Below are 12,894 nucleotides of genomic sequence, written 5' to 3' on the forward strand. Positions count from 1 at the left end.
CAAAAGCTGATTGAAATTACATTCACTGAAAAGCATAACACACAAAGTTGGGATATTCAGCTTGCATTTAATTTCCTCAGTAATCTTTATTTGTTCATACTTTAACACAGCTGTTATTTACTTTGCATAATTTGTTTTGCAAATATCATTTATTTTCTGCCTTTTAACATTCATAGTCTTTGATTCTGTCACCATTTTTTCTTTTCTGTCATTACCAAACTAAAAATGTCCTTTTAAATGGTTAGCATTCTAATCCATGCATTAGGCCCCATCGGTCTAACAGTCCGGCTGCAGAGTGCTGACATTTATATGCTATATCCCGGGCTTATTCTTAATACCTCTGCTTTTATGCTGTTCTATTTTTATATCAGTGTCTGCATGAGCTTCATTTATTCTTTATGATACTAATCTTGGGATGTTTCCCATGCATGGTGTTCAGGTATTGTTGATAGTTGCATGAATAATCAATGTCCCCGTCCCTTGAGAAGCATTAGTAGTTCTTTGTGTGAGATAAGTTAAAATGGGTACTAAAAGACCAGGGGAATTTTTTTCAAAGACTAAGATCGACTTTAAGTTGGACTTGACTATAGCATGTGTTTTATGCCACTGTTTGCTCTCACCATTATGATCTTTAGATCATATTTTTTTCGTTCAATAATGAATTATCAAAAATTTAAATTCTGTAGATTTGTGACCATGGTTTGTACGTCCATTGAGAGACCAAAGCCAGTAAACGGTGAGAGCAAACAGCGGCATGAATGGCCTCCCATAGTTAAGTCCAACTTAAAGTCAACTTAGTCTTTGTGAAACACCCCCCCCCCCCCACCCCCAGAGAGTTTACAACCCAAATTATAACTTTGAATTTTAGCATTGGTGTGTAAACTTTGAAGCAGCTAGGACCTCACACAATAGTGTTTGTATCAAGAAATATATTACCAGAAATCTATAAACAAAATATAATGTTTCTAACATGTTTCTGTAGGCATACGAGAAGCATTTAGTCAGGAATGACTAGAGCCTGGTTCAGACATGCCACGGTCAACTGTGGCCTTTAATTTTAAGATGACGTAAAGTAACGCTTTACATTTCTGTATCTTACATGTATAATACAGAGCTCAGTGAATATGCATAGGACCCTTGTTGCACGCTGTTGCAATTAGCATGCCCCCCAAAACATAGCTTTTGTTGGCAGCGGTTTACTAATAGCGCTTAGAGACTTTGGTGGAACGTTTTATCATTATTATTATTATCATATGTGAACAAGCCTTAATTCTGTTTTGTTCTGTATCCTCCTCTTTCCAAGGTGTCCCACGCCCGGTTGTACTGGCAGAGGGCATGTCAACAGCAACAGGAACTCACATCGTAGGTAAGTCTAAGAGAGCATTGAAATCATTGTTAGGAGCTGGGAGAGAAAGATGTTGCTCCTGGAAACTGATTTAAAAGAAAGATTGGGAAGAAAGGATTTGATGTTATAAAGTCTGTCATTTACTTCAATTGAATGACTACATGTAGACTGTAGCAGATTTTAAATCAGGAGATTATCGTGCAAACAAAACTTTTGCAAGAATATTTATTGACAGGCACTTTTAGGGTAAGAAATGTGTGAATTTCTAGAAAACCGTATCTTAAAACCACCCTTCATGAATACTAAAGTTTCTTGTATTATAGTAGATCGCACCAGGGCCTGTCTTATAAAGAGTTGCTATTGATCAATCCCAAGTTTGTAGTCCCCTATCTCTCAAGTACATGTACATGTACATAGCAACTGTTTATAAGACAGGCCCAGGTATAATTTAGTCTGTTTTTATGGATATGGTGTTACCGTTTTTTTCTTCTCTCTCCATCCACCTTCTCTTTGCTCAGTCTATCAGGCTGTCCTAAAGCCGCTGCGGAGAAGCTCTCAATGATGACGGGTCCCCCTCCTCCACCGAAATACCCAGGTGACAACAGAGTCCTTGGGTAAGTCCGACAGCAGCTTGCATTGTGGTCTATCTCTCACTCTTGCCATTAATCTACATTTGCCACTCAATACCCAAGAGAGAAATGAGAACCTGGTAGGATGACGAAAGCATTCGTGATAGTAATTGCCTATGCCCTCACGGTGACCATATGGTAGGAATACTCCCCAGGGAGTGGAGATGGTGCTCATTGTGCTGAATGAATTCAATGACCAGGGTAATAATATTTGTGAAGCACTTAAAGACGATCTACCTTATTAACCGCTTTATAAATCCAAATTATAATTATTATTATTATTATTATTATTACCAAATCCCTAATTTTAACCCGGGATCGGAAATCATACCTAACCCAAATCCTAAATGTTACCTAAGTTGCATCTCTAACCGCAATTATCTTTGACGAAATAGAGGGTAGAGGAACTACTGTTTCATCAGCTGACCAAATGTCAGGTTTCTGTTAACACCAATTAAATGGATTTAAAATAAAGACATTACATTGTTAATGGCGGGGAAAACAGAGAGTTTGTATGAAGTTTCTTCATTTTTACAAATATTTGAAATTTATTATTAAAGGTATTACAAAGTTTTGGTATGGGGTCATGAATTTGGTTCAAATTAATATATTGGAAGCATAACCGTTCGTACAATATTCATTGATCATTGTCCCGGTTGAAATCGAGTCTAAAGTTATGAAATTATAAATAATAAACTCTTTATGTTGTATAGCTCCCTCTCAAGATCAAGATATCAATTTAGCTATGAAACAACGTTTCTTGACTAAAATCGACCTATTAGCTATTCCCGTTTGGAAATTATATATCACAACTACATATTCTGAGATTTTCATGGTCGCAGCTACCATTGAACGGCCGTAGGCGCTATTTGAAATTTATCAAAATTTACCTGGAGCACCGGTAAATTTGTATATTCAATTTTTCTCGAAAACAGAAGTGTTTTAGGGGTTAATTTTGTTTGGTGTGTATGATACATCCACAGGGGCATCCAAATATATCAAAATTGTAAAGATTCACTATCCACCCAATTTTTAAAATTTTCCAAAACTTTGTATTACATGTACCTTTAAGTAGAATATTGCGACTAACGAATCGGTAGTGCCAATTTTTGAAATTTTAAGTTTTATTTTTATTACTATTTACTCACAGAGTAACAGGAGGTAGTTGACTTAACTACAAATTCACAATGCTTTTTTTTGGGGGGGGGGAACCTTTTTTGAATTATTGCCTATAAATATGAAAACTGTTTTCACAGCCAGTTTGATTATGATCTTAAATATTTAAGTGTGAAGCTAACTTTTTATTTGTGTCATTTACCAGGAGACCAATGTACTTAAAGGAAGTGGACTCTTTAAGCGGGGTAACAACTCTATCTTCTGCCAACACACCTCGCACTACCCCTATGGAGAAGGTGAACCCCAAGCCATTCCCTGTAGAATCTATCATGGCATTCAACCCTGCAACGGGACAGTTCACAGCAGCCAGCAGCCACAAGCGCATCGCCCCCAAGGTCATATCCGCTGCCGAGCTCCTGCCTCCCAGTAAACGTCCCGCGATGCCCAACGACGGGACGGTGGACAATCGGGAGGCGACTCTCGCAGCAGCGGCGATTAATCTCTCCTTGAAGTCCCTGCCACCTGGGATGATGTCCCACCTGGCGTTCCCGATGCAGTTCCCGCCTCCGATGACCCCGCCGAGCTCGGTCCAGCAGCAGCCGTTGGACCTGGTCAAGATGGATAGCAACGGCACTTTGGATCTGAGTATGAAGTCCACCAAGATGGACAGTCAACATCACCAGCCTCCTCTGACGCCGCTCTCTCATCTCCCTGGCCCTCTCCAGACAAGCACACCCCCGCCGCAATCCCCTCTCCCTCTCCCCATGTCCACCCCGTCGAGTTTGGTTCAGCTCTCCATCCCTCAACCTATCATGCCCAATCCCATCTACTCCGGAGCCTACTCCTTCCCGCCCATGTCTCCGCTGGTCCAGACATCCGCCAACAACAACTCGCCGACGATCCTCCAGATCCCGCGGTCTTACGATCAGGCGGTGGACTTCTCCGCCTCCAAGAAGCCTCAGTATCCGCTCCTGACCAGCTTCCCGCATACCCCATTGAGCGGTTCCCTGGCGTCCCTCACTAGTTCGTTGGCCTCTCTCCCGGGGTCGTTGCCGTGCAATGTTCCGCTGACCTCAGGCGGAGGCATCCTGACCCCCATAGCGCCCAATGCTGTGGTGTCGACTGGTGGAAGCGTGTCTCTGACTGGCTTTGGCAAAGAAGAACCTTCGTAAGTACTATCATACATATGCCTTCATTCTTTGAACACTTGCCTGCTCTTTTTGTTTTGCATGTAGAATTGTTTTTAAAGTAGTGCATAGTGTTGAAATAAAAAAAAAAGGAGCAAAATATTAAATTTTATAACTGAAATAACAGCTGCCTAACAAAAGCCATTCTCTAACAGCTGCATATATAGAATGTAAAATATAAACAAACTGTGCATGAATTAAAGCTAAGTATAGATAAGTTTTTAACTCTGAATCTATTTGAAAATTCACAAGCAACAGATACACGTTTATACGTTTAATGATAAAGACTATCAGTAATATCTTAATAACTTTTTGCTCTTGCGGTGAAAGTTAATGGCAGCTTCAAGTAATCCCTGAAAAATTGGTATAATAGTGATGTAATTGAAGTTGATCAGATTAAGAAAGTCCATAGGATTAGTACTGATGAATTATGAAGCGTGCTTTAGAATAATATTCCTTCATAAAAGATACCATCATCCCAATATCTATGTCATTGATAATACTTAACTCATGCCCATTTCAAGTGTGTAATCGAAAGTGAAGATCAAAGCAAACTCAATGATTATGCCTTATTCATTTGCATTTTTAAACTAATTCCATTTGTTGACTAACTTGTATCGTTTCTCTCCACTTCTCCTTTCCCTTGTTTGCTTCATGTGAAATAACTCGCTCCTCATTCCATTTCCACCTTCAAACCCCTCCCCTCTCTCCCCTCTCCCCTCTCCTCGACCATCAAAATCCACTCCATTTATCACTGATTACATATGATACCTTAAGCAGCTCCATGAAAAAGCAAAACAAAATGAGCTTCGTTCCTAAAGCTTTGTTTGAGCCCAGGCGGGAGCCGCTAAGGTAATGGTTACAGTCGATCAAATCAGGGGATAATTCTCCAATTGTTGCGTCATGATTCTCTACCATTTCTGGATAAAATTGCTCTGTGTTCAGTTCACTGCATGAAGACGTGAAACAACTTCTCCGGTTGAGAGAAAGTCCATAAATTTGAAGCTATGAATAAAGTATTAAATATAGAATCTGTTTTTGGCGTTGAAAGGTCAATCATCCCCTGGTGGTCGTGTCTGATGTCAAAATTATGCAAACGCTCGCTGACTGATTTTGAGGCATAGAATAGAAAAAAGGGTATTATAGGAACGGCAATCTAGTGGATTCATAATTTATTGGAAGTTTGGAAGTTGCCAATATCATTTACCCAATTTTTGTATTTTTTTGTTAAAAAACAAGTTCTGTGTGATTACTTTTAACAAGCAATGATAAAAGAAGACTGAAAGAAAAAGAAGAAAAGAAACTTCGCTGCTCGCTCTGTGAAAGGAGATGTATTTCCTTCAAGACAGATGAATATTATTAAAACTTGACTAATTCTTGTCAAATTAAATCCAATTTATATGCGAGGCACCAGGATTATAGAGTTTACTCGGACCAATAGAGACAAATTCACAATCTTCATTTCTATGACATCTGATTCATCGCCATTGGCAAAGTTAAAGATTGTTCACATAATTTTCAATCTTGTGAATTTTAATGATAATGTGATCTTAAAATCAGTCAGTGCGTATTTGTTATGATTCTGTAAAAATATGTTATGTTGCTTCAGGAAAGAGGAATAATTTCTATAGCAAACAAAATGGGTCATTTCTAGTATGGTGTTAACTGGTGTTGTCAACTTTTCTTGTTGGTGTCGCTCTGTTTAAGGTGTCAAACTGCTATTTTTCTCATAACTTGACTTTGAATCGCCAGTGTCGATGACTTAAAATAATCAGCTGGCATTTAATTGAATAGAAAAGATTTTTTAAACATATGAATAATCAGAAAAGAAGGGGAAAAAATGTAATCTTGTTATCTTAAAAGCTTACACCAACAGCAAATATCCAACTTGAAATGGCCCATTAAAGTAACGAGGTGTCACACTACTAGTTCAGTATGCATGTTCGGTGTTCTGTGGGTTATTGAAGCTGTTCATATACATGCAGTATTTACTGTAGATCTAGATATGGATGAGGCAGCTCTGAAATGGTTTGATTACTTTATTTGTCCAAGTATTGATCCCAATCTCTTTCAACACTGTCATTCATGAAATTGCATTCTTGTCGTAAGCCGAGGCTTTAATGTGGATGAATAAAAAAAATTGATCTCCATTTTGAATAATGAAAAGGCTGAAAATAGATATGATAAAATACATTTTTTGAGGGAGAATGAATTTGCAGCATGCATTATGCCAAGGTTTTTTTTAATGACCTTGGAATGCTTAAAGGGGGGGGGGGGGGTATGAAAAAAAAACTCCATTTTAGGTCAACTATTGCATAGATTGTTTTGATTTATGCTGCCAAGTACAGTTCTGTTTCTCAGAATCATTTTTTTTTTTAATATGAAACATAGCTTCCCCATTGAGTTTGCAATCAGTATGGTATGAATATAGTAACTGTATCTAGTTGCGACCACGCAAATCATGATCAAATCAGGGCTGCCTTTGAAACGGGTCAAACCTATTTTTTATTTGGTGTATAGAGGTACATTACATGAATAATGTACATGTATGCTATTTATGTACAAGGTTGTGTAATTTAAATCAGTATGTAGGGCTGGCATTTTATCCAGAAGACATTCTCCATCAATTATTCTCCGGCAATTTTGCATTTCTATTGATTAATTCATTTTCGCCAGTGGGAAAGAACACCCACATGAGTATTTTTGTTTTCTTTCTCTGAGTGTTGACAAGTCGAACTCATGATAAAACTCACAATGAAATGTGGCAATATAACCTTTTATTTAAAAAAAGAAGACATCTTTAACTCGTACTACTTTATAACAAGTATATTATTTGACTTCCTACTCTCTTTCTCTCTCTCTCTCTCTCTCTCTCTCTCTCTCTCACTCCTTACGTATACGTTGTTTATTCACCTACATGTACGTGTATATTTTTTTATTTGCCCTACTTCCTATCTCTTAATTGTTATTCCCATTCATTTTTTTCTTTTTAACACATTTTTTCACATTTTTTCAAGGAATTCCCCTTTTTCTCCCACAATTTCTCCTTTTTCTCCCACAATTTCTCCATTTTCATTCTTATTATTTGATTTCTTTTTTTTTTACTTCATCATAAAAAAAAAATTGGCAATTCAATACAATTCAAGTACTTGGTGTTGCAGCATACTCATAAGATGTTATTGGATCTTTCAAAAATTGAAACAAGAGATAAAGAGATATTCTCTGCGTATTATAAACACAAGATTTAATGCCTTCTGGAGAAAATGCCCTCAACATTTTGCATGCCATACATGTGATATTGTACTACTAGTATTTGGTTGATTGTTGTGTATTGGTCGCTGTCAGGCACTTTACTTCACTATTAAAGACTGAGAGAGAGAGTTTGTAGGAATTGATTATATAAAACATTCACTGCTGAATGAATTCCAATTTATACCCCAACCCTTTGCTGTATTACTCATTATAATCTTTAAAAAATTTTGTAGGTCATGCTATCAGTAGGAATATTCAAGTATTCGCCGATGTAGTCTTTTAATTGAATTTACATCCCACGCCCATAGCTGCCAACCATTCTGATTTTTGGCCTTCAAGCTATCGTTTTGAAGCCTAGATTCTTTTTCTGTAACATTGTGAAGTGTGAAGAGTATACAAAATAGACCGTATTCCTAATTTTTACCTTGAGAGATTCTTTATTTTTGCGCTGAGAAGTTAGCGTGTATGTATCCCTCCCCCTATATTTTCTAAATTCATTATATAACAAAAAAATTCTAGGTCATACTGGACTTTGGAGCATACAAAGATCTTTGAATTCATATTTATATTCCATCCCTCCTCTTATTCATGACAAAATTAATAGGTCAAACTGTTTAAAATGGACTGCGAGAGCGTTCACTAATATGTGACTTACAATTTACACTCTACTTCTTCCTCATTTATTTCCAATTAAATGTGCAGTACCGATAAAGATCATGCAATGGGGCTGTCTGTTTAAAAAGCATGAAATTGGGAGGGGGAGTGAAAACCAGAGACCAGTAACTGTTTTATAGCCTGTCCATGTTCATGTACATGTATGTACATGCATTTAAGTAAGTTTGAGGCCGTCTATATGTTCAATGCTTACGTCACTTTTGTGCATTATTTTCTTATCAACTATATATTTAATTTCTCTATTTGTTTCATGTTGTCTGCGGACACTTTTTTGCTCTTTATGACAGTGATACATGTATGTCACTTCTTGTATCTTAATTAAAGGGAGGTCCAGAGATATTTTGCAAAGCTATTAATATAAATGGTTTGCAAAATGCATTTTCCTGTACATTTACTTTCACACAGACTACAAGTTATTCCCTCCAAAAGCAAATATTATTTGTCCGATGCTCAATAATTTCCCTAAAAGCTGTTCTAATTCTTACAGCTTAGCATCCTAGAACACCAAATAAATGATCACACCCTTCTTCACTCCCCACATGCATATAATCACAAATCAACCCTTTTTTCAGATATCACATTATCTCTCCAAAATAGAATTTTTAATGAATGTATTATCTTTTTAAGATAACTTCATTTTTATTGCAAATTGTTCAGTTATTTAAGGAGCCAGTTTCTCAAAATCGTCATAAGTCTATTAGAGTACATAACCCCCTATTGAAACTCACATTAAATTTATATCGCTAGTTTCTATGAGATGTTCGAGAACTTAGACTTGTGATGGTTTTGTGAAACCTGCCCCAGAAGGAAAACGTATTCATAAAGTTTATTGGGCCCTTGTGCAAGCATCTCACAAATATTTCACAATCATTAAATAAATACAAACACCAGCACTACAAAAAATATGCATGAAATCTTTCGTATTTTTTACACTTTATTTTTTAATATATTTTATATTCAATGCTTGCATGCCTTCTGTACAAGTTTGTATTTTTGTGTAGCAATACTAGACTGTTTCATATGCAGCTATTTTAGCTTTTGTAAACAGTATTTTGGTGACAGAGTCTTTAAGTCTTAGAGCAGTAGGCGTTTAGAACTGACTAGGAAAGTCATAGGAGCTCAACACCATCTCTACCACACCAGGGGGAAAAATACACAGGAGCTCGGGCGAATTCACCCCCACCATGCCAAAAAGAGCCCCAAAAGTTTTTTTTAAAAAGAGCCGCCTAAAATTTGTATGAATTCAATGCAAAAACAAATTAAAGAGTGTTATATAATATTCATGCTAGCAAGCTTGAAAAGTAGCCCCAAAAGTGTTTTAAATATTTTTTTCCCTGTACCACACCACATTTCCTTTAAAGGGAAATCCAGCCTTAAGAGCGAACAGCTCTAAAAGGAAGCAAAAAAAATACAGAGGTAGAGGCAGACTGGTGACTGGTTGAAGAAACTTTGACATGAAATAATATAGTTACTTATTTTTGAAAGTTTTAATCAGTATTCCAATGGGAACTTTGAATCGGTAATGTCACTGTGATGCAGTGGCAGACAAATTTCCCACTTGCTTCAATAGACAAAATGTATGTCCTGGTAGGGTCTTTTCTTCTTAAAGGACCTATCATAATATATTATCCATAATATATTTATTACTTTAAGTAGTGCACCGAGGGATAAGGTACTGGGGAGAAAGATGTAAAACCCCTTTTTTGTTGCTTTATCACGAAACCCTACACTAAATTAGCCTGCCCATATAGTCCACATGCCTACAGAGACCATACCTCTCTTGAGTGACTATTATGTACAGGTTGCACTCTTTGTATTTGATCTTGTACACGATTGTCTCATTATCCATACAATATCATTTGCAGCAGGAATGAAAACACCCTAAGTCTGTTCTTAGACCGTTATTATGCATAGCTTTTCTGATTGCATTTACATTTAAATTCCAGTGCTAAACACTTCAAATATTGAGGGAAGTATACATTGCCAATTTGAGACAATTGAGAGTTTAAAGAGATAGTGTCCTGGGGAAAGGAAAATATTCCAAATTATTAAAATTCGGTGTGGTTTTGAGTTTTGCTGTTGATCTCCTATCAAGCGTGAAAATATTGGTACAGAATATATGCTGTTGCATCACTAGGAAGGAGTCTCTATGACTATGTACCGTCTATTCAGCTCCAAACAGGCGATGCATGAATTGAAATATGGAAAGAAAAAAAGTTTGGTTCTAATCGGCAACGGTACCAATCATGATTTGGTAAAATAAAGAACAGGTCATGATCATACAGGTTTAGAAGATATGTTGGTTGCCTATAAATGATGATGATGATGATGATTAATAATATTCATACAGCACCAAATTTTTGTTCAAAGAATTGAAAGGCGCAATCTTGTATCAGATGGTGGTCCTTGTCGATTTCAGAGTAATTCTGACATCTGCCATTTTGTTGAATTCCACCATTTTTTAATGTTTTCAATACCATCTTTGGAAAGTTCTATTCAACCAAAATTCCTTTTTCTTCTGAGTTGACAATGATATCAGCTCATAGATATACTATGAGCGAAACTGCAAACCGATTGAGTTTTAAAGCATTATTTTTATGACGCCTTGCACATCAGCCAAACTGTCAACCACAATCGATTCTTCCATTTCTCAATTTGCAAAATAGAAACTTCTTTCTCTGCCTTCAAGTGATGCTTCAATATATTATCTGTAGTTAACATTTTGTTAGGAGCATTTGATTTAAGTTGCTGTGACATTTATTTTCCATAGCTGTCCTACCCCGGGATGTGATGGATCAGGCCATATTACAGGGAACTATACATCCCATAGGAGGTTGGTCATTGGTCAATTCAGAAAATATGAATATTCATGAGTAGAATGCAGAACCAATAGGGATTCAAGATCTGTAGAGTTGGAGACACTAAGAAAATGAATATTCATGAATCAATGACAAAAGCCAATGAGGCAGTTGAAACTTTATGAATATTCATTACCTGTATTATGTAATGATTTAAAATCATTTACCAGTTGTTAATTAAATTAAACAGGAAATTAGAAGTTTTACTTTTATTTACTGCTGGATACATCATATGCACAACCGCCATGCACTAATCGTCAGCTGACATGTTATTTCAGATGTTTAAAAAGATAATTATCTATTTATTAATTCTTTTATTGCTCTATTACATATCCTTCCCTGTTTGATCTCTCCGTCTTATACTTCCAACCCCTTAAAACAAAACAATCAAACTGCTAATGCTACCACTCAACTAACCAGCCCTGTAGCGTAAGTATCTAACCAATCTAGAAACAAGAAGTGTTTGCATCATTTAAAGGGGATGTTCACGCTGATACTGAGCATATTTTAATAGAAGCAGACAAATGAAAGAAACAGGTGTGTGAAAGTTTGAGCAAAATCTGATTAGAATTAAGAAAGTTATGAATTGTTGAAGTTGCAGTCAATCAAACACGAATCGACAACTCTGTGACGTATCTTACAAGGCCCCCTCCCATTTGACATGTACTAAAAATTTATTAATTTCCATCATCCTTAAAGAAAATTGTAAATCATACAATGCACCCTAGATATAATGATTGCAGATGTGTCTTTAAACGACCTCTATATAAAACAAATCTATTACTTCATCAATAAGTAAAAATTGAAAATTCATGACATTTCATGTACAGAGCAAGTGAGAGAGGGGCTCGCAAGATACATCACAATGTTGCCAATTTGTACTTCATTGATTACAACTTCAAAAATTCATAACCTGAATAATTCTTTTCGGATTTTTGCTCATACTTTCACTTTAACCGTTTCTCTTATTTTTCGACTTTTATTAAAACCAACTAAATATCAGGGTGGACTTCCCCTTAAACCACATTTACCATTTGGAAATCATTTGTTGTGTCTATTATTTTGTTACATGTGACCACACATTTCCAAGCATTTTTCATCCTCACTGTCGTCCGTCCCAGGCTAGCATTTAAAGGGTGTCAGAGCGTGAAAACAGACCTTTAAATCCTAACCCCAATTTTAATCTGCATCCCATACCATGAAGTTGTCCAAGTGTATTATCAAAGATTAGCGCTGCTGTGACTGCTTTATAACCGAGAATTGAATGCTTGCCCATACACCCCATTTGCAATAATCATATCGTTGCATCAAAGGTTATTTTCACTCAATATGACACTAATGCCAGCCTCCTTTATAAATCACATCTTGCATTATTTTAATTTTGCATCTTGGAATTAAAATGCGTTTGACTTCCCCTCCCCCAATGATCCAATTTTGCTAAACCGTTTCAATGTATGCACAAGAGTTTGAAGCTTTTCTTGATAATTACTTTCACTTTAAAATGAAAGTAATCCTACGAAAGCGGCGAATCCATCATTATTTATATCCCTTGTCATGTTATGTTGAGCAAGTTATTATTCTTTCTATATATATCTATATATATCACTCAAAATCAATTTCTTTTAGTCCTCGGACATACATAATTGCACGCCTCCCCAAGACTGATTTAATCGGTGTACTTCAATTCTCCTTTATCCAAGCAGGGATGTGGTATTTCCCACAAATAAGTTCATCTACCTCTATTCTTTTTTTCCTCCAAGCATTTGACTGTTTTTCTTTTTTGGTTGTTGTTTTTGCTTGTGTCTTGTTTGGATGTTAAAATAATTAAAAAC

The 12,894-nt window shown here is 36.4% G+C and overlaps 1 protein-coding gene across 4 annotated transcripts in view; it reads left to right on the plus strand.

Moving 5' to 3' along the window:
- Positions 1 to 12,894, plus strand: part of LOC576799 (myelin transcription factor 1-like protein) — a 75,503-nt gene that overhangs the window by 53,542 nt on the left and 9,067 nt on the right. For 3 of the 4 annotated variants that reach the window (XM_030982808.1, XM_030982809.1, XM_030982810.1), the window contains exons 12-14: positions 1,304 to 1,366; positions 1,864 to 1,959; positions 3,296 to 4,258. In XM_030982808.1, coding sequence (XP_030838668.1) covers positions 1,304 to 1,366; positions 1,864 to 1,959; positions 3,296 to 4,258 — 1,122 coding nt within the window. Of the gene's footprint in view, positions 1 to 1,303; positions 1,367 to 1,863; positions 1,960 to 3,295; positions 4,259 to 5,057; positions 5,130 to 11,482; positions 11,492 to 12,894 lie in introns of all 4 variants that reach the window. The other variant, XM_030982807.1, reaches the window with a different exon arrangement.

Source organism: Strongylocentrotus purpuratus, unplaced genomic scaffold, assembly GCF_000002235.5.
Source record: "Strongylocentrotus purpuratus isolate Spur 01 unplaced genomic scaffold, Spur_5.0 spur5_scaffold_13, whole genome shotgun sequence".
NCBI lineage: Eukaryota > Metazoa > Echinodermata > Echinoidea > Camarodonta > Strongylocentrotidae > Strongylocentrotus > Strongylocentrotus purpuratus.